The 23,243-nt window shown below is 37.4% G+C and overlaps 1 protein-coding gene across 1 annotated transcript in view; it reads right to left on the bottom strand.

Moving 5' to 3' along the window:
• LRRC66 (leucine rich repeat containing 66) overlaps positions 1 to 23,243 on the bottom strand; it is a 50,341-nt gene that overhangs the window by 16,259 nt on the left and 10,839 nt on the right. The window contains 1 exon segment of the mRNA XM_079154031.1: positions 1,247 to 1,416. Coding sequence (XP_079010157.1) covers positions 1,247 to 1,416 — 170 coding nt within the window.

The following is a 23,243-nucleotide window of genomic DNA, read 5'->3' as shown; positions in this document are numbered from 1 at the left end:
ATCTCTCACCTTGCACAAATTCAATTCAAAGTACATCAAAGACTTAGGTACTAGAACAGAGACCCTGAACCCAATAGAAGAAAAAGTAGGGCCAAATCTTCACCATGTCAGCTTAGGATCTGACTTCCTTCACCAGACTTCTAAAGCAAAGGAGGTAAAATTAAGAATCAATAAATGGAATGGACTGAAACTGAAAAGCTTGTTCTCAGCAAAGGAAACAATCAATAATGTGACGAGAGAGCCTACAGAATGGGAAAAAAATCTTTACCACATGCACCTCAGATAGAGCACTAATCTCCAGGATACATAAAGAACTCAAAAAAAGCTATAATACCAAGAAAACAAATAACCCAATCAATAAATGGGCTAAGGAACTGAACAGACACTTCACAGAAGAAATACAATTGATCAACAAACATATGAAAAAATACTTATCATCTCTAGCAATTAGAGAAATGCAAATGAAAATTACTCTAAGATTTCATCTCACTCTAGTCAGAATGGTGATTATCAAGAATACAAGCAATAATAAGTGTTGGTAAGGATGTGGGGAAAAAAGTACACTCATACATTGTTGGTGGGAATGCAAATTGGTGCAACTACTCTGGAAAGCAGTATGGAGAGTCGTCAGAAAACTTGGAATGGAGCCACCATTGACCCAGCTATCCACTCCTCGGTTTATACCCAAAGAACTTAAAATCAGCATACTACAGTGACACAGCCACATCACTGTTTATAGTAGCTCAATTCACAATAGCTAAACTATGGAACCAATCTAGGTACCCTTCAACAAATAAATGGGTAAGGAAAATGTGGTATATATACACAGTGGAATATTAGCCTTAAAGAAGAATGAATTTGTGGTATTTGCTGGTAAATGAATAGAGCTAGAGAATATCATGCTAAGCAAAATAAGCCAATCCCAAAGACTCAAAGGCCAAAATTTTTCTCTGATATGTGGATGCTGATTCACAGTTGGGGGGGTAGGGTAGGGAAGAAAGAAGGAACTTTGGATTATTCAGAGGGGAGTGAGGGCAGGGGTGAGGCAGTATGGATGGGAAGGACGGTTAGAATAAGACAGTATATGTGTATGTATGATTACACTACTGGTGTGACTCAGCATCATTTACAGCCAGAGGAATGAGAAGTTATGCTCCGTTTGTGTATAATGGGTCAAAATGCATTCTACTATCATGTATAACCAATTAGAATAAATTAAAAAATTAACAAAAAATGATTTTAGAACCTGTAATTTTTTGAGGTCCTTGAAAGCTTCTGGGTGAATTTTGTATATTTTGTTGCTCTTTAAATAGAGGTTCTCCAGTTGCAAGCAGTTATGAAAATCAGACAGCCCAATCTTCAATATCCCATTGAACGACAGATCCAAACTCTGCAATGACTTCAGTTTCCATAGTCCTGTTAAAAGTAAAAAATAAATTACAACATTAATGGTTCTCAATTGAGAAGTTGTCAAATATGGTATATTAATACCATCAAATCATAGGTAGTTTTAAAAGAAAATAGGGTAGATACACCTGTGAGTTGACTAAACAGAAAGAAAAAAGTTAAGCTGCAGAATGGTATAGAGTGTAATTCCAATGTTTTTTGGGGAAAAGAGGTATGTGTTTGAGCAGAAAAAAGGCCTAGGAGATGAACTGTACAATGAGAATGTAATTTATTTTTTAAATAAAAGCATCAGTGAAATTGGTTAAAGGAGGTGATAAATATTTGTTTATTCTATTGAACTGCGGGTAAAATGGAATAATCTTGCTATGATAACAGAGGAAATATGTCATTCTGATGCTTTATTACGTGAATAAATACCTCCAGTTTTAAGATTATCTTACTGTATTTTATAGCCATATCCTTTCTTTTTTTTTTTTTATTGTAAACAAATGGGATACATGTTGTTTCTCTGTTTGTACATGGCGTAAAGGCATACCATTTGTGTAATCATAAATTTACATAGCCATATCCTTTCTTATACTTCTTATTGCTGTCATTATGACTATTTTCTAGGTATCCTTGCATTTTCCAAGCTAATAAATTATAGCTACAGTTCGTTTTCCAGCACAATAATCAAATTGAATTTTAGTTTCTGCCTTTGTACTTCACTTGATTCCAGGGAGTAACCAGAAGGTCTGTTTGGCATTGAAAATAAATAAAGGTTGGGAATGAGGTGCCAGTCATAGCAATCTCCCAAATTTGATTTCCCAGATGGGCCTCACAAGGAGCGCCTGCATATTTACATTTTCTTCCGCTCTGCTCTAGCATGTGGGCTGTCTTTAACTAACTACCGCATATCAGAATAAGTTGATTCAATTCCAGAAGGGTTTATTCCTTGCCTATAGTCTGCAAGGTACTTACTGTGGACTGATTGATTATGCAGAGAGATGATGACTTAATTGAAAAGGCTATACCAGGTAGGTTGTCATACAACCATTTTAGTTATATGGATTAAGCAAGAGACCACTAGGGCAGTAAATCAATCAAAACATTATTAACCAGGGACTTGGTGCTGAGCACAAATATTGCTCAGAATTCTTACCCTTAAGAAGCTTAGTCTGGTTGGAAAATAAGGTATAAAGAAGAAAAAATTACTAATTAGGCAAAGTAGTTCATCGTACATATCCTCCAACTATAAAATTATCTATTATTAGACTGTCCACCTGACCATCAGAGGATCAAGTTCCTTCAGGGAAGAATTCATATCTTTGAATTCTTGCACTATCTGGTATATAGTATACATTCAATAGACCAGAGGCCATAGTGTTTGCCCTGTGCAGAGTTTTAGAAATCACTGAGCCAACATTGAAGATTCAATACAAAAATTTGCATTTCTGGCTTCTCTTAAAAGCTGGAAGTTCCAACTGGCATAAGACAACATTTGGCTGGAGCTGAATGAGGCCTGCGTGCTTCAGATGGGGGTTTGAGCTTATACAAGACTATAATTTCTTTGTACTCATATTCTACAAAAATAGGAACACTAGGGATAGGCCAAGAAGACTATATGTTTAAAAAACAATGAGAGAAACCAAAGCTCATATTTAGTTGACACATGAGAGTAAGAAATAGTCCCATATTGGTTTGTAAATAGCCATTGCTGGAGTCCCTGTGTGCTGCCCCATGGCCCTGGGCACTTTGGTCCATTCTCCCCTCCCCCTCCTCAATCCAGCAGGATGCTGCTGCAACCAGGAAGCATCCAACTGAAGAACCTGGGCTGAAGACCAGTTGTTAAATATTTTTAATAAAACCCCTGGAGAAAATATGTTTCTCTGTGCAGAGAGTATTCCTATATGCTTTAATATGCAAATATAAATCCATAAGAAAAAATACAGCATAAGGTAACAATGTGAAAGACTCCATAGGTTCCTTAACATTTTCATGATATCTGCCTGGACTTTGAACTTATGGTTCCTAAAATATCTCAGTGCTTAACTGAACTGAATAAGTAACTTAGGGGTTCAATGAAGCGAGAGTTCACAACTAGCTTTGAAGTGGGGGAAAATTAGTTTTAAACTATTCAGTTGTGTGCTCTTTTTGCTCTAAGCATTTCACAAACATCTCCTTTTAATCTTCACAAAATCCTGGGGCTTATCACCATTTTATGAATGAAATCACCTAGCTCATGCAAGGTGAGAACTTGCTACTGTCATGGTAGATGGAGCTGGGATCAAAACCCAGGTGTCTTAATCATTACCCAGTAACTGTGCCCATCTTTTCAACTTAAAAAAGGGGAGGGGGGCTTGAGTAAGACCCTTAATCAAATTTAAACAAAACAAAACTTGATTGTAGAAACTGGAAAAGGCAGCTGAGGGCAGGATTCTCTAATCAAAAGAAAGGCCTGGGTCATGAAATATGTAATAAAATTGTCAGATGTGTTAAGGGTTGCTTAGTTATCCTGCTTGTGACAGGGAATTAATAGTGACCTGGAGGGGGAATTAAGAGACCAAGTTTCAGTCCATCTTTGTTAGCAACTTTGATGTGAGTTAGGGGACATCACTTAAGGTCTCCATGCCTCAGTTACCTTCCTTGTGACTTGTTTCTCACAACTGAAATTGAGATCTGCCTTGACTACTAAGACCATGCAGCATTCTGAGTCCAATGGAAGCCCTGCGTAATAGTCTAGACAGCAAATATTCACTCTCCTGTGGGCAGAATACACTTTTCCACCCACTGAGATTTTTTTTGCCATGTGACTTGCTTTGGCCAATGGAATGTCAGCAGATGTGGTGCGAGCAAAGATTTCACATGTGTATGTGGTGGCACTTGTTCTCTTGGTTTCTGCCAGTATCTTAAAAAGAACCTGGCCTGGCTGTCCCAATTGAGGGGCATATGGGAGAGATTTGGACTCATCGGTTCACCCTCAAGATAATAGGTATAATCTCTTGGGGAATAACAACCAATTGTGATAGACTAAAATCAAAGCTGCTCTTGACTGCCACAGTATTTTTCTTATTTATGGAATCTAAGTCATTTAGTGAGATCAGCCTCAGGTGACTGTGTGTGAATTATTCTGGATTATTTTGTAAGTGCTGGCAGACTCGTGAATGGGCTGATGAGAGTGAAGAGGGAAGCTGTCAATAGGTTAGCAACAAATATGGTTTATCAATTCTGGTCTGTGGAAAACACAGGGCAGGATATCCAGCTAGTCCTGGGTTGGGCGGGGGGCCATGGGGAAGAGGGCTGGAGCACTCTGCAACCAAGATTTCGGGAGAAGAGTTCCTGACTTGGGTGAGTTCCAGAGATCAATCACAGACAATATTCTGATTCCCATACAACAAAACAAATTCCAGTTGGATTAAAAGCATAATCTTCTGGAAAAAGCTTCTCTGACAATTTTGCTGTCCATGGAATGTAAGGGACATAAAAATAAGCTTGGTGGAGCTGAACTTTGGGGAAGCAATTTTTGAGAATAAAAGCAAAAGAGGAAATTATATGGGAAAACATAAATATATCTAACCACACACAAAAAATGAGTGTATGTTCAGAACATCATAAAGAAGTCCAAGAAAAAAATGAGAGCAGGGTTTTACTAGAAACAAAGCAAATGGAAGATAGTGGAGCAACCTTTAAAAATCACAAAAAATTATTTAAATGTCAGCCTACAATATTTTATTAAGTAAAAATATATTTTAAAGATGAAGGCAAATAAAAACTTCAGATATATAAGACTGGAAAGAACACATTAGCAGTGAACCGATACTAGAAGAAATGTTAAAGGAAGTCTACTTTCAACAAGAAAGATGTGGTGCTGATCACAATCCCAAAAGACACAATCCTGAGCACTATAATCCCAAAAGTTGAAATTCCAAAAATTTCAGACTTAAGTGTTAAAAATCCCGAAATTTGCATTCCCAAAAGACTAAAATTCCAATGTTGAAATCCTAAGAACAGTAAAAGCAGATTTCTAGTCTGAAAGGTGAAACACCCCACAGCACAGTTCCCTTAGGGAGGTAAATATAGAAGAGGGGTAGAAAACCCCATTCACAATAGTCTCAAAAAATATATATATTTGGGAATCAATCTAACAAAAGAGGTGAAAGAGCTCTACAATGAAAACTACAGAACACTAAAGAAAGAAATTGAAGACCTTAGAAGATGGAAAGATCTTCCATGTGTCTTAAACAGTCAGAATTAATATTGTCAAAATGGCCATACCATTAAAAGCATTATACAGATTTAATGCAATTCCTATTAAAATCCCAATGACATTCTTCATAGAACTAGAAAAAGCATTCATGAAATTCATTTGGAAAAATAAGAGACCCAGATTAGCCAAAGTAATCCTTAGCAAGAAGAGTAAAGCAGGAGGCATCACAATACCAGAACTTAAACTCTGTAGTATAACAAAAATGGCATGGTATTGGCACCAAAACAGACATGTAGACCAATGGTACAAAATAGAGGACACAGAGACAAACCCACATAAATACAGTTATCTCATACTAGTCAAAGGAGCCAAGAACATACATTGGAGAAAAGATAAGCCTCTTCAACAAATGGTGCTAGGAAAACTGGAAATTCATATGTAACAAAATGAAATTAAACTTCTATCTCTCACCTTGCACAAATTCAACTCAAAGTACATCAAAGACTTAGGTACTAGAACAGAGACCCTGAACCCAATAGAAGAAAAAGTAGGGCCAAATCTTCACCATGTCAGCTTAGGATCTGACTTCCTTCACCAGACTTCTAAAGCAAAGGAGGTAAAATTAAGAATCAATAAATGGAATAGATTGAAACTGAAAAGCTTGTTCTCAGCAAAGGAAACAATCAGTAATGTGACGAGAGAGCCTACAGAATGGGAAAAAAATCTTTACCACATGCACCTCAGATAGAGCACTAATCTCCAGGATACATAAAGAACTCAAAAAAAGCCATAAGGCATTACGTGTTGCTCCAGAACTCAGGATTCAAGAGAGGAGATATTGAGACGCTTGGGACCAACTCAAAGTAGCCGGGTGACTCTCACCCCCTGGGGGGGCATCCCGGATGGGACGGGGGTCCCGGAACGCAGGAAACTTTGTGAAGTAGAACTGCCGGCGAGACGCCCCTCCCCCCGCTGGAGCGCCATAGAGGAGGCCGGCGGCACAGCGCTGGGACTCGGAGCAGCCACTGGGGCTCCGGCGGCTGCCCGGGGGAAGAGTGGCGGGGAGAACTGTGTGGACTCAGGACACCGGGGCCTGCCCTGAGGAGGAGGAGAGGAGCGTGGCCACTTGGATTCGGAGAGACTGCGCCAGAGCTGCGGGCAGTTGCCAGAGGAGAAGCCGCGCAGCGAGCTGTTTGGAATCAGAACGACGCTTCTGAACCCCGGGGCCTGCCCTGAGGACGAGGAGGAAGAGGAGCGGCCGCTTGGATTCGGGTGACTATACGGGAACTACAGGCGGTTGCCAGAGAAGGGGCTGCGTGGCGAGCTGTTTGGACTCTGACCACTTCTGAACCCCGGGGCCTGCCCGGAGGAGTAGGAGAAGGAGGAGAAGGAGCGCGGCGGGTCCTTTGGACTCGCAGTGACTGCATTAGCGCTCCAGGCGGCTGCTCAGAGGAGAAGGCGAGTGGTGAGTTGTTTGGTCTTAAAGTGACAGCTCCTGAACACAGGGGGGCTGCCTGGAGGAGAAGCGTGGTGGGACGCTTGGTCTTGAGGGACCACACCAGAGCTCCGGGCGGTTGCCCAGAGGACCCGTGCAGCGGGTCACGTGGATTCAGAGCCACTCAGAGGGACTGCTCCTGAACACCCGGGGGGTTATCTGGAGAAGGAGGAGGAACGGGCAGGGTCACTTCAACTCGGAGTGATTGATTGCCCCGGGCTACGGGTGGTTGGTGGGAGGAGGAGGCACGAAGTGAGTTTCTTGGACTCCTAGTGACCGCACTGGCATACTGGGCGGCTGTCTGGAGGAAGAGGCCTGTGGCGGGTCTCTGGGACTCAGAGCGATTGTTCGGGGCCACAGGTGGCTGCTCAGAGGAGGGGCCACGCAGCCAGGCGATTAGGTGCAGAACAGGGTCCCAGGATCTAGGAGGCTTCTGGGTGGAAGAACCGCACAGAGACAGGCTTAGGGCGGAGCGAAGGTTCCAGGCCTATGGGCAAATTCTCTGAGGAGGGGCAGCCTAAGGAGATTCATCTGCGAAGGGTGAGGCTCCCAGGCCCAGGAGGTAGGGCCGGGCCCCTGGAAACTTTGCAGAGGAAGGCAGCCCAGCCCAGGCAGTAGCTGTAAATTGAGGGGAACCTCTAGGAGGAAACTGACCAGCGAGACCTCCCCACCGGGTGAGTCTTCCCTGCTGGGTGAGGTTTCCCACAAGGACGGTAAAACCAGAGACTCAGGCCCAAACAGGCCTTGCCTCAGCCCACAGCCTAGGTCCCCTTTGGATGACCATTGGTCAACAAGTGGAGGCACCTCTGCCCACTAGCAGGGAATATACCCCACCTGAAGGCCACCACTCCTAGAGAGGCAGCTTCCTTGTGGAGCACCGCATTATCAACCTCCTCCAAGACTTCAGCCTACTGAAGGCTAAGAGGGGATATATATAGAAATCTTCAGGGTCATTGTAAATCAACAGAGGAAATCTGCAATATCTCAGCGGTCCACTGATATCTGAACAACATGAGAAAACAAGGAAAGAAAATGCTGCAAACAAATCTACATGTTACATCAATAAAACCCAATGACAGCATGGCAGAAGAAATGACAGAAAAGGAGTTCAGAATGTACATAATTAAAATGATCAGAGAAGCAAACGAGGAGATGAAAGAGCAAATGCAAGCATTGAATGATGAGATGAAAGAGCAAATGCAAGCATTGATTGATCGCACCAATCGACAGTTAAAAGAGCAAATACAGGAAGCAAAAGATCATTTCAATAAAGAGTTAGAGATATTGAAAAAAAACCAAACAGAAATCCTTGACATGAAGGAAACAATAAACCAAATTAAGAACTCCATAGAAAGCATATCCAATAGGATAGAACACCTGGAAGACAGAACCTCAGACATTGAAGACAAAATATTTAACCTTGAAAACAAAGCTGAACAAACAGAGAAGATGGTAAGAAATCATGAACAGAATCTACAAGAACTATGGGATATCATGAAAAGGCCAAATTTAAGAATTATTGGGATTGAGGAAGGCCTAGAGAAACAAGCCAAAGGAATGAACAACCTATTCAATGAAATAATATCAGAAAATTTCCCAAATCTGAAGAATGAAATGGAAAATCAAGTTCAAGAGGCTTACAGGACTCCAAATACACAAAATTACAACAGACCCACACCAAGGCACATTATAATGAAAATACCTAACATACAAAATAAAGACAGAATTTTAAAAGCTGTGAGAGAAAAGAACCAACTTACATTCAGGGGGAAACCAATACGCATATCAGCAGATTTTTCAATCCAGACCCTAAAAGCTAGAAGGTCCTGGAACAACATTTTTCAAGCCCTGAAAGAAAATGGATGCCAACCAAGAATCTTATACCCAGCAAAACTTACCTTCAAATTTGACGATGAAATAAAATCCTTCCATGATAAACAAAAGCTAAAAGAATTTACAAAAAGAAAGCCAGCATTACAGAACATTCTCAACAAAATATTCCATGAGGAAGAGATGAAAAACAAAGAAGCAAATCAGCAAAGGGAGGAATTATCCTAAAGGAATTGTCAAATAAAGGAGGAAACAAGTTGTGTCAAACAAATAAATAAACAAAATTTTAAAAATGAACCAAATGACCGGGAAACCAAATCATTTCTCTATAATAACCCTGAATGTTAATGGCCTGAATTCATCAATCAAAAGACATAGACTGGCAGACTGGATTAAAAAGAAAGATCCAACAATATGTTGCCTGCAAGAGACTCACCTCATAGAAAAAGATACCCATAGATTAAAGGTGAAAGGATGGGGAAAAACATACCATGCACATGGACTCAGCAAAAAAGCTGGAGTATCCATCCTCATTTCCGATAATGTGGACTTCAAGCCAAAGTTAGTCAGAAGGGATAAAGAAGGTCATTTCATACTGCTTAAGGGAAGCATAAATCAGCAAGATATAACAATCATAAACATCTATGCCCCAAACAGTGGCTCATCTATGTATGTCAAACAAATCCTTCTCAATTTCAGAAACCAAATAGACCACAACACAATAATACTAGGTGATTTTAACACGCCGCTCTCACCACTGGACAGATCTTCCAGACAAAAATTGAGCAAAGAAACCATAGATCTCAACAACACAATCAATAATTTAGACTTAACGGACATTTATAGAATATTCCATCCAACCAAGAGTGAATACACTTTCTTCTCAGCAGCACATGGATCCTTCTCTAAAATAGACCATATATTATGCCACAAAGCTAATGTTAGCAAATACAAGAAGATAGAGACACTAGCATGTATTCTATCAGATCATAATGGATTGAAGTTAGAAATAAATGAAAGAGTAAAACACAGAAACTATTCCAACATCTGGAGATTAAACAATATGCTATTATATGATGAATGGATAACAGAAGATATTAGGAAGGAAATTAAAAAATTCTTAGAGGTAAATGAGAACAAAGAAACATCATATCAAAACCTCTGGGACACTATGAAAGCAGTACTTAGAGGGAAATTTATTTCATGGAGCGCATTTAATAAAAGAAGTAAAACTCAACAAATAAACAACCTAACACTACAGCTCAAAGCCTTAGAAAAAGAAGAACAGAACAGCACCAAAAGTAGTAGAAGACAGGAAATTGTTAAACTCAGAGCTGAAATCAATGAAATTGAAACAAAAGAAACAATACAAAAAATTGACAAAATAAATAGTTGGTTCTTCGAAAAAATAAACAAAATTGATAAACCTTTAGCCACACTAACAAAGAGAAGATGAGAGAAAACCCAAATCACTAAAATTCGGAATGAACAAGGAAATATCACAACAGACAGGATGGAAATACAAAACATAATTAGAAGCTATTTTGAAAATCTATACTCCAACAAAATAGAAAATTTCGAAGACATCAACAGGTTTCTAGAGACATATGAATTGCCTAAACTGAATGAGGAGGACATACACAATTTAAATAGACCAATTTCAAGTACTGAAATAGAAGAAGTCATCAAAAGCCTACCAACAAAGAAAAGTCCGGGACCAGATGGGTTCTCAGCCGAGTTCTACAAAACCTTTAAGGAAGAGCTCATTCCAATACTTCTCAAAGTATTCCATAAAATAGAAGAGGAGGGAACCCTCCCAAACTCATTCTATGAAGCCAATATCACACTGATACCTAAACCAGACAGAGACTCATCAAGGAAAGAAAATTTCAGACCAATATCCTTAATGAACATCGACGCAAAAATTCTCAACAAAATTTTAGCAAATCGCATACAAAAACATATTAAAAAGATAGTGCACCATGATCAAGTGGGTTTCATCCCAGGGATGCAAGGTTGGTTCAACATCAGGAAATCAATAAATGTAATTCACCATATTAATAGACTTAAAGTCAAGAATCACATGATTATTTCAATAGATGCAGAAAAAGCATTTGATAAAATACAGCACCCCTTCATGCTCAAAACACTAGAAAAAATAGGGATAGTGGGAACATTCCTTAATATTGTAAAGGCCATTTATGCTAAGCCCATGGCTAATATCATTCTAAATGGTGAAAAACTGAAAGCATTCCCCCTAAAAACTGGAACAAGGCAGGGATGCCCTCTTTCACCACTTCTATTCAACATCGTTCTTGAGACTCTGGCCAGAGCAATTAGACAAACCAAAGAAATTAAAGGGATACGAATTGGAAAAGAAGAACTCAAACTATCCCTGTTCGCTGATGACATGATTATATATTTAGAGGAACCTGGAAATTCCACCAGAAAACTCTTAGAACTCATAAGTGAATTCAGTAAAGTAGCAGGTTACAAGATCAATGCCCATAAATCCAACGCATTTTTATACATAAGTGATGAATCTTCAGAAAGAGAAATTAGGAAAACTACCCCATTCACAATAGCCTCGAAAAAAATAAAATACTTGGGAATCAATCTCACAAAAGAGGTGAAAGACCTCTACAATGAGAACTATACAACACTAAAGAAAGAAATTAAAGAACACCTTAGAAGATGGAAAGATCTTCCATGTTCTTGGATAGGAAGAATTAATATTGTCAAAATGGCCATACTACCTAAAGTGCTATACAAATTCAATGCAATTCCAATTAAAATCCCAATGACGTACCTTACAGAAATAGAGCAGGCAATTATGAAATTCATCTGGAAGAATAAGAAACCCAGAATAGCTAAAGCAATCCTTAGCAGGAAGAGTGAAACAGGGGGTATTGCAATACCAGATCTTCAACTCTACTACAAAGCAATAGTAACAAAAACGGCATGGTATTGGTACCAAAATAGAAAGGTAGATCAATGGTACAGAATAGAGGACACGGACACAAACCCAAATAAATACAATTTTCTCATACTAGACAAAGGGGCCAAAAATATGCAATGGAGAAAAGATAGCCTCTTCAACAAATGGTGCTGGGAGAATTGGAAATCCATATGCAACAGAATGAAACTAAACCCATATCTCTCACCATGCACGAAACTAAACTCAAAATGGATTAAGGACCTCGGAATCAGACCAGAGACCCTGCAGATTATAGAAGAAAAAGTAGGTCCAAATCTTCACCTTGTTGGTCTAGGACCAGACTTCCTTAACAGGACTCCCATAGCACAAGAAATAAAAGCTAGAATCAACCACTGGGATAGATTCAAACTAAAAAGCTTTCTCTCAGCAAAGGAAACTATCAGCAATGCGAAGAAAGAGCCTACAGAGTGGGAGAATATCTTTGCCAATCATACTTCAGATAGAGCACTAATCTCCAGAATCTATAAAGAACTCAAAAAACTCTACTCCAAGAATTCAAACAGTCCAGTCAACAAATGGGCTAAGGAAATGAATAGACACTTCACAGAAGAAGATCTACAAGCAATCAACAAACATATGGAAAAATGTTCAACATCTCTAGTAATAAGAGAAATGCAAATCAAAACCACCCTAAGATTCCATCTCACCCCAATTAGAATGGCGATTATCAAGAATACGAGCAACAACAGGTGTTGGCGAGGATGTGGGGAGAAAGGTACACTCATACACTGCTGGTGGGGCTGCAAATTAGTGCAGCCACTATGGAAAGCAGTGTGGAGATTCCTTAGAAAACTTGGAATGGAACCACCCTTTGACCCAGCTATCCCACTCCTTGGCCTATACCCAAAGGACTTAAAATCTGCATACTACAGAAATACAGCCACATCAATGTTCATAGCTGCTCAATTCACAATAGCCAGACTGTGGAACCAACCTAGATGCCCTTCAATTGATGAGTGGATAAAGAAACTGTGGTATATATATACTATGGAATATTACTCAGCCATAAAGAATGATAAAATTATGACATTTGCAGGCAAATGGATGAAATTGGAGAATATCATGCTAAGTGAGATAAGCCAATCTCAAAAAGCCAAAGGACGAATGATATCGCTAATAAGTGGAGGTTGACACATAATGGGGGGGAGGGAAGGGTTAGAGTTAGGGTTAGGGAGGGGGGCAAGTATGGAGGAAGGAACTACTGTATAGAGGGTAAAGAGGGGTGGGAGGGGTGGGGGGAAGGGAAAAAAATAACAGAATGAATCAAACAACATTGCTCTATGTAAATTTATGATTACACAAATGGTATGCCTTTACGCCATGTACAAACAGAGAAACAACATGTATCCCATTTGTTTACAATAAAAAAAAAAAAAAAAAGCCATAACACCAAGAAAACAAATAACTCAATCAATAAATGGGCTAAGGAACTGAACAGACACTTCACAGAAGAAATACAATTGATCAACAAACATATGAAGAAATGCTCATCATCTCTAGCAATTAGAGAAATGCAAATGAAAATTACTCTAAGATTTCATCTCACTCTAGTCAGAATGGCAATTATCAAGAATACAAGCAACATTAGGTGTTGGCGAGGATGTGGGGGAAAAGGTACACTCATACATTGTTGGTGGAATTGCAGATTGGTGCAACTACTCTGGAAAGCAGTATGGAGAGTCGTCAGAAAACTTGGAAGGGAACCACCATTTGACTCAGCAATCCCACTCCTCAGTTTACACCAAGAGGACTTAAAATCAGCATACTACAGTGAAGTAGCCACATCACTGTTTATAGTAGCTCAATCCACAATAGCTAAACTATGGAACCAACTTAGGTGCCCTTCAACAGATGACTGGATAAGGAAAATGTGGTATATATACACAGTGGAATATTAGCCTTAAAGAAGAACGAATTTGTGGCATTTGCTGGTAAATGAATGGAGCTAGAGAATACCATGCTAAGCAAAATAAGCCAATCCTAAGGAATCAAAGGCTGAATGTTTTCTCTGATATGTGGAGGCTGATTCACAATAAGTGGGGAGTGGGCTAGGGAAGAATAGAGGTACTTTGGATTAGACAGAGGGGAGTAAAGGGAGGGGAGGGGGCATGGGGCTAGGAATGATAGTAGAATGAATTGGACATTTTTATCCTATGTGCATATATGATTATATGACTGGTGTGATTCTGCATTATGTACAAGCAGAAGAATGAGAAGTTATACTCCATTTATGTATGATGTGTCAAAATGCATTCTACTGTCATGTATAACTAATTAGAACAACAACAAAAAAAAGAGGGGTAGAAAGCCAAATTCTAGGGAAGGATCCATGTTTTTGGTTGTACACAGTTGATTGTATTAGGTGGATAAATTACTAGAAACCTGGTGAAGCATTTTTTTTTTTTTTTACTGGGGGTTGAACCTAGGGGCATTCAACCACTGAGCCACATCTCCAGCCCTTTCTATTTTTTATTTTGAAACAGGGTCTTGCTAAGTTCTTAGGGCCTCACTAAGCTGCTGAGGCTGGCTTTGATCCTGTGATCCTCCTGCCTCAGTTTCGCACACCTGGCACATTTTTTGAGTGTGTCTGTGAGAGTGTTTCTGGAGGAGATTAATGTGAGAGTCTGCGTGAGCTAGTTGGGGAAGATATGCTCTCAGTGTGGGCAACCACCATCCAGTTAGCCCCAAGGAGAGTAAACACAGAAGGTGAATTGGTGACTCGCTTGAGAGCTGAGGCTGTTTCTTTCTGCATCTTAGAATATCAGACTCCAGGCTCACTCAACAGCTTGAATGTGGTCAGACTGCCTACACCAGTAGTCTGAAGTGACCTACCCTGGCTTTTGATCAATCTTGTCAAAAGACTTAGTTGTCCATCAGCCATTTCAGATGATTGCAGTTGTAAAGCTGGGTGCACACAATTACCAACCACAATGATACGTGTTTACATGTCTCTTTTTGATCTATTTCCTTATGAATATAGTTCACTACTCAAAACTGTCAAACCCTGTATGACTGCTGTAGTGTACCTGAATATTTATGGTTGCAAAATGTTTATTATTGGTGCGCATTTTATTGTCAAAGTGGCCTATGATATATCGTCGTGTTTTTTGTTAAATATATTTTTTAATTGTAGGTGGACACAATACCTTTATTTTTATGTGGTGCTGAGGATCAAACCCAGGGCCTCATAAGTGCTAGGTGAGCACGCTACCAGTGAGCCACAACCCCAGCCCTATTGTCATGTTTTTATGTTTCTCAAACTCCCCTTTATAAATGTAAATAAATGTCTATGAAAGAACTTTTTTGAAAATTATTTTTATAGAGTTACATTTTTGGGACTTGATCATTTGGGATTTCAGAATTCAGAGATTTTGATCTTTTGGGATATTGATATTTAAGATTATAACTTTTTGGATTTTGTGTTTTGGGATTATGACCAAAGCCCACAAAATTAAACCAAATAGAAGTCTGGATCTATACAAAGGAACAAGGAATTCCAGAAATGTAACTATGTGAATTAATACAAATATTTTTCTTTCTTTCTTTCTTTCTTTTTCTGGGTGTTGGGGATTGAACTCAGGGGTACTCGACCACTGAACCACATCCCCAGCCCTATTTTGTATTTTATTTAGAGACAGGGTCTCACTGAGTTGCTTAGTGCCTCACTTTTGCTGAAGCTGGCTTTGAACTTACAATCCTTTTGTCTCAGCCTCCAAAACACTAGAATTACAGGCATGCACCACTGTGCAAGTTTTTTCTTATGTAAATTTCTTTAAAAGTAATCAACTGTTTAAAGCAAAAATAGTATAAATGTATTGTAAAATTCATAGCATATATGGATTAAAATATATGACAATATTTACACAAAGGCCAGGAGAAGAAAAATGGGAGAATACTCTTATAGTTTTTATATTCTAGGCAAGTAGGATATAACATGATATAAAAACAGACAGTGCTATTAAGATGTATATTAGAAACCCCAAAGCAACCAGTAAACAATGAACAATGAAGTTATGGCTAGTAAGCATACAAAGGAGATAAAGAAGATGATTTTTTTTTTGGGTGCTGGGAAGAAGATAAATTTTTAAAAATATATAACTAATGCAAAAATGACAAACAAGGAGAGGGGAACAGACAGCAGAAAGAATCAGGAGGAAAAAAGACTAAGATGATAGATTTAAGTAATGACCTAAGAACCTTAGTTAAATACGGCAAGGATTCTCAGTTTGGATAAAAAAGCAAGAGCTAACTATATCTAATACCTATGAGGAATCCACTTTTAAATATTAAGTCACAAACAGTATAACCGTAAGAGGTCAGAAAAAGCTTGTTGCTTGTCTTTCAAATAAATGGTGTTAGAACAACTGAACATCCATATGCAAAAAACAAAAACAAAACAAAAAACCCCTTTGGATAGACCTTAACACAACACCTAAAACTATGGTACTTCTAGAAGAAAACAAACTTTTTGAGACCTTGGGCTAGGTGAACAGTTTTTAGATATGACACCAAAACACTCAGTAAAGGAACAAATGGATAAATTAGACTTCATCAAAACTGAAAACCTCTGTTCTTCAAATGACATTGTTATGAAAATGGAAAGACACAGAATAGGAGAAAAGTCTCTGCAAAGAACACAGCTTGTGTCCAGGGTACATTTTTTTTTTTTTAAACTTTCAAAACTCAGTAATAAAAAACCACCAAATTTTTGAATAAACAGAGCACCGAAGATGTTTTCAGCAAAGATGATGTATGGATAGCAAATAATTATATTAAAAGATGCTCAATATCACCAGGTGTTAGGAAAATGTAAATTAAAATCAGGAGATAGCACTGCTCACCTGTTAGATAGCTTAAATTAAAAAGACTAACATACCAAGTGTTACTGAAGATGTAGAGGGACTGCTGATGGGGCTGTAGAATGGTATGATAACTGTGGACAAGTTTGGGAATTTCTTAAGAAGTTAAATGTACCACAAGGTCCAGGCTTTACACTAGTAGGCATTTAACCAAGAGTAAAGAAAACACATTTCCATACAAACACAAATTTCATAGTAGCTTTACTCACAATAGTTGAAAACTGGACACAGTTAAAAGGGCCCCTTAATGGGTGAATGAATAAAGCAAAGCATAACATATCCAGACACTGTAATGATGCTCAGGAACAAAAAAAAACCAAAGTGTTGATACATATGCCAAGCTGAATAAATCCAAAAAATTACGCTGAACGAATGAAGCCAGATGGGAAAGTATACGTATTGTATGATCCCATTTATATAAAACTCTAGAAAAGACACCTTGGTCTATAGTGACAGAGAGCAGATCAGTGATTGCTTCAAGGTGGAGGTGTGGTGAGGGGCAGGAGAGGGAGATTACAAAGGGGCATGAGGGCACTTCTGGGAGTGATAAATGTGCTCACCATTTTGAGTGTGGTGATGGTTTCACATGTACATAGATATGTCAAAATACATTGACCATGAACTTTAGTGTATGTTACTTACTTATGTTTAATTATACCTTAATAAATCTGTTTTCAAAAATTAAATATATGGAGGTTGACAACTGATGTTGATGGGATTATTTTGGAGTGATTAAAAATGTTCTAAAATTAGATATTGGTGATAGTTGCACAACTATATGAATATACTAAAATCTCTTCAGTCATACAGTTTGAAAGGAAGAATTTTAGGTACGCATCATATCTTTTAAAAATGTTGAAAAAAGAAGTAGAAGGATGGAAACAATATACCATGCTGATGATAATCAAAATAAATCTGAAGTGGCTATATTAATGTAAAATAGAGTATTTCAGAGCAAAAGAGCTCTGCCAGCCATAAAAAGGATGATTTTATAATGACAAAGATATTGATTCACCCAGAGGGCAAAATAATCCTAAGCATTTGTTTATCCAAATTCCTGTGAACCCAGGGGTGCTCTACCACTGAGCTACAAGCTTAGCACTTTTTATTTTTTATTGCAAGATAGGGTCTCCCTGGGTTGATCCTCCTGCTTCAGCCTCCTAAGGAAATATGATGTTTTGATTTGAATTAAAATGAAAGCACCACATATCAAAATCTGTGGGATATAGCTAAATAATTTTTAGAGGGAAAATTATTGTGTAAAATGCCAGTGCTAGAAAAAAGAAAGGGCTCAAGTCAATGGCCTCAGCTTCTCCCTTAAAAACTTATAAGAGTAAATGAAACTAAAAGCAGAAGAACATAATAAAGAGTAGAGAAGAAACAGAAGAAATATAACATAGAAAAATAATAGAGAAAATCAACTAAATACAAAGAATAAACAATAAAATTGATAAAAAATAATTTTTTTCCAGGCTGATCAGAAATGATACAAATTATCAGTATCACCAATCATAGTCTATATAAATTAAATGGTAGAGGATGACTAAATTTTATGACTAAATTTAATAGCATAGATGAAATGGTCAAATTACTTGAAAAATACAAATTATCAATATTTTCACTCAAAAAGCTATTATCTGAATATTCCTACATTTAGTAAAGAAATTGAAGTTGTAGTTAAATTCTTTCCATAAAGAAAACTCAAGGTTTAGATGGCTTCCTGGGGAAAGCGACCAAACATTTATGGAAGAAATAAAACCAATTCTAAACAAACTTTCCCATAAAACAGAAGAGGAAATATTTCCCAGCTCATTTTAAAAAAATTTAAAATTTGTTCTAATTGGTTATACATGATAATAGAATGCACTTTGACACACTGTACATAAATGGAGCATAACTTCTCAATTCTCTGGCTGTACGTGGTGATGAGTCACACCAATAGTGTAATCACACATGTATATAGTGTGGTAATGTCTCTCATTCTACCATCCTTCCCATCCCCACCGCTCCACCCCTCCCCTCACTTCCCTCTGTACAATCTAAAGTTCCTTCATTTTTCCTTAACCCCCCTTACCTCACTATGGATCAGCATCCAATTATCAGAGAAAACATTTGGCCTTTGGTTTTTTTCCTCCCAGCTCATTTTATGAGGTTTGTAATACTCTGATACCCAAACCTGAAACTGATATTATAAAAAAAGAAAACAATCCAATTCCCAATGAACATAGATGCAATATTTCTTAGCAAAACTTCATCAAATTGAATCCAACAATATGTAAAAAGAATAATACATCATGACTAAATGGAATTCATCCCAGAAATGCAAATTTGGTTTAATATTGAAAATCTCTATCATTTTCCATATTAACAGATGAAAAATAAAATTCATATGATAAGCACTTGATGAAATCCGATGTCTGTGCCTGATAAAAACTTTCAGCAAACTAGGAACAGGAAAAATCTCATTAGCCTGATACAGAGCATCTATGAAAAATCCATAGAAAACATCAGGCTTAATGATAAAAGACTGAATACTTTTCCTCTAAAATTAGGAACAAGACAGGGATTCCCACCCTTGCTGTTTCTGTTCAACATTGTGCTAGAGATTCTAGTTAGCATAATATTGTAAGGAAAAGGTATCCAGAATGGAAAGAAAAAAATGAACTATTTCTTTTTGCAGATATCATTATTGTCCTTGTAGATAACCCTGTAGAATCTATAAAAAAATGACTAGAACTAAGAAGCGAGTCTGGTAAAGTTGCAGGATAAAAGATAAACATGTAAAGGTCAACAGTATTTTTAATTCATTTGAAACAGCATAAAATATGAAATACATAGAGATAAATCTGACAAACTATGTGCAAAACATATCCACTAAAAAGTATAAGATACTGTTGAGAGAAAATAAAGACCTAAATAAGTGGAGGGAAATCCTGTGTTCATGTATCAGAATACTTCAGTATTGTTAAGAAGTTAATTCTCCCCAAATTGATCTATAGATCCAACATAATTCCAATAAAAATCCCAGCAGGATTTTCTCCAGAAATTGACACTCTGACTCTAAATTTATATAGAGATGAAAACAACCTAGGATAGTCAAAACAACTTTAAAAAAAGAAGAACAAATTTGGAGGACTTACATTATCTGACTTCAAAATTATTACAAATCTATAGAAATCAATACACTGTAGTATTGGGGTCAAGATAGACCAGGTGTGGTGGTGCATGCCTGTAATCCCAGTGGCTCAGGAAGCTGAGGCAGGAGGATCTTGAATTCAAAGTCAGCTTCAGTAAAAGCAAGGTGCTAAGCAACTCAGTAAGACCCTGTCTCTAAATAAAATACAAAATAGGACTGGGGATGTGACACAAGTGGTCAAGTGCCCCTGAGTTCAATCCTCAGTACCAAATTAAAAAAAAAAAAAAAAAAAAAAAGATAGACCAAGACCAAGGGTTATTTGTAAGAAATTCAGAAATAGTTTCACCTATATTAATCTTTGACAAAAGCAAAATCTTTCCAAAAATAATTTTTTCAACAAATGAACCTAGAACAACTGCATGTTCATAAAACTGTTACTGGCATCACATATAACAAACAACTCAAAATGGATCATAAACCTAAATGTAAAACTTGAAAATTATAAAACTTTCATAAGCAAAGAGGAGAAAATCTTTGTGACACTAGGTAAGGTAAAGATTTCTTAGATATGACATTACAATATAATCTATAAAATAACAAATTTATGAATTGGACTTCAAAAAAATTAAAAACTGCTCTTTGACAGACATTGTTAAAGATAATGAATACTCAAGCTATATACTGGGAGAAAATACTTGCAAATCACATTCTCTTAAAGGACTTATATCCAGAATATGTAAGGAACTCTCAAAACTCAGTCATTTAAAAAATTTTAATGAGTCAAAGATCTGCAAACATCATCAAAGATGTACAAATATCAAACACACAGAAAGATGTTCAACATCAGTAATTTAGAGAAGTCCAAATGAAACTGATATAACATTATATACCAATTAGTATGACTATAATTAAAAAGACCTATCATACCTAGTGTGGTAAGGATATAGAACAACTGAAATTCTCACACAATACTAGTTGAAATTTAAAATGGTACAGCCACATGGCAAAAGTAATTTGACAATTTCTTAAAAAGTTAAACATAAATCCAACATATGACCCAGCCATTCAGTCATTCTACCACTAGGTTATTCTAAGAGAAATGATTGCCACAAAATTTTACTATTTAAAAAATGTCCATAGGAATAGTGATGATAATCACTCTTTAATTCTGATATTAGCCTAATTTGTGTCTTCTTTCATTTTATTTGTGGAGGGGTAGTTTGGTCAGAGGACTTCAATTTTATGTATATTTTCAAATAACCAAATTTTGATGTTGCTCATTTTAGTGATTTTTTCCTGTTTTTAATTTCTTTGCTATCATTTTAATTATTTTTCTTCTGCTTGCTTTAGGCTTGCATTGTTCTTTAATTTTCTAAAGTAAAAGTATAGATTACTGATTTTTGACTTCTTTTCTAATATGTACATTTAATTCTTTGAGTTTCCTTCTAGCCACTGTTTTTGCTACATCCCACAAATTTTAATAAGTTAAATTTTCATTATCAACTAGCTCAAAATACTTAAAAATTACTCTTGAGGCTTTTTGATTTATATATTATTTAAAACTGTTTAGTGCTATAGTTTGCATTTTGAATGGAAAGGCCTGTGTGTTGAAGTCTTGGTCCCCAGCCTGTGGTGCTCCTGAGGGTGGTGCAGCCTTGAGGGAGATTAAAGAAATTAGGACATTGGGCACATATCCTTGAAGATGATTCTGGGACCTGGCCTCTCTACTCCCTCTTTGCTTCCTGGCCACTGTGAGGTAAGTAGTTTTGCTCTACCATATGCTCCCTTATCGTGATGTTCTGCCTTGCTACAGGTTCAAAAGGAATGGAGTCAAATGACCATGGACTGAAACTTCGGAAACCATAAGCCAAAATAAACCTTTCCTCCCTGTAAGTTGATGTATCCCAGGTATTTATTACAGTGACAGAAAGCTGTCTAACAGCTTAGTTTTCAGAGACTTTATGGTGTTCCAGTTACCTTTGTTAAAGATTCATGGTTTAATTTCACTGCAATTGAATTACTCAGTTTGTATGAGTTCTGTTTTTCCATGTTTGCTAAGATGCATTTATGGTCCATAGTGTGATATAACTTGGTGAATGGTCCATGTGAGCTTGAGAAGAATGTGTGTTCTGTTGTTGGATGGAGCATTTTTTTTTTTTTTTTTGTTGGGTGGGGATACTGGGGGTTGTACCCAAGGGTTTTACCACTAAGCTATATTCCCAGTACTTTGTATTTTTTTATTTCATGACAAGTTCTCATTAAGTTGCTGGGAATCTTGCTAAGATGCTGAGGCTGACCTCACACTTGCAAACCTCCTGCCTAAGCCTCCTGAGTTGCTGGTATTACAGGCATGGGTCACTGTGTCTGGCTAGATGGAACATTTTATAGATGTCATTTAGGTCTATAATAGCTGATAGTGCTATTCAAGTCAACTAGATCCTTATTGATTACTTGTTTGCTTGATCTCTCAATGACAGGGTGATGTTGAACTATCAGTTTTTTCCCTTATGCATTCTAATGCTCTGTTGTTAAGTGCATTCATGTTTAGGATTATTATGTCTTCTTCAAGAATTGAAGATATCTTCCTTATCCCTGATAATTTTTCATGTTCTGAAGTCTTCTTTGTCTGAAATACTCTTTCTTTTGATTAGTGTTTATCTAATGGTTTATTTGTCCATCCTTTTAGCTAATAGTTTTATTTGTAAAAGTCAAAAGTCATCTATCAAAAGGTAGATGATTATCCACATGAAGGAATTCTACTCAGCAATAAAAGGAATGAAATTTTAATATATATGACATGAATAAATCTCAAGATTATTATGCTGAAAGAAAGAAGCTACAACAAAAGTACATAAACATCAGTAATATGCCTGTAATCCCAGTGGTTTGGAAGGCTGAGGCAGGAGGATCACGAGTTCAAGGCCAGCCTTGGCAACTTAGCAAGGCCCTAAGCAACTCAGTGAGACCCTGTCTCTAAATAAAATACCAAAAAGGGCTGGGGATGTGGCTCAGTGGTTAATTCAATTCCCAGTACCAAAAAAATATATCTATATCTTTATCTATATCTATATATATAGCTAGATAGATACTCTTTGACTTATGAATCTATTTTCCAATAAACCTATCATAAGTTGAAAATACCACAAATCAAAAATGCATTTAATGCACCTAACCTACCAAGCATCATATCTTAGCAATACAGTGCCCTGTAGAGTCAGTTGTTTCCCCATGATCATGTGGCTGGCTGACAGAGTCATGGCTTGCTGCCACTGCTCAGCATCACAACAGAGTATCACTCCCTATTTCACTAGACCAGGAAAAGATCAAAATTC

Source organism: Sciurus vulgaris (genome assembly GCF_902686455.1).
Source record: "Sciurus vulgaris genome assembly, chromosome: 9".
In the NCBI taxonomy this organism is placed as follows: domain Eukaryota; kingdom Metazoa; phylum Chordata; class Mammalia; order Rodentia; family Sciuridae; genus Sciurus; species Sciurus vulgaris.
This window is presented reverse-complemented; position numbering and strand designations above follow the sequence as displayed.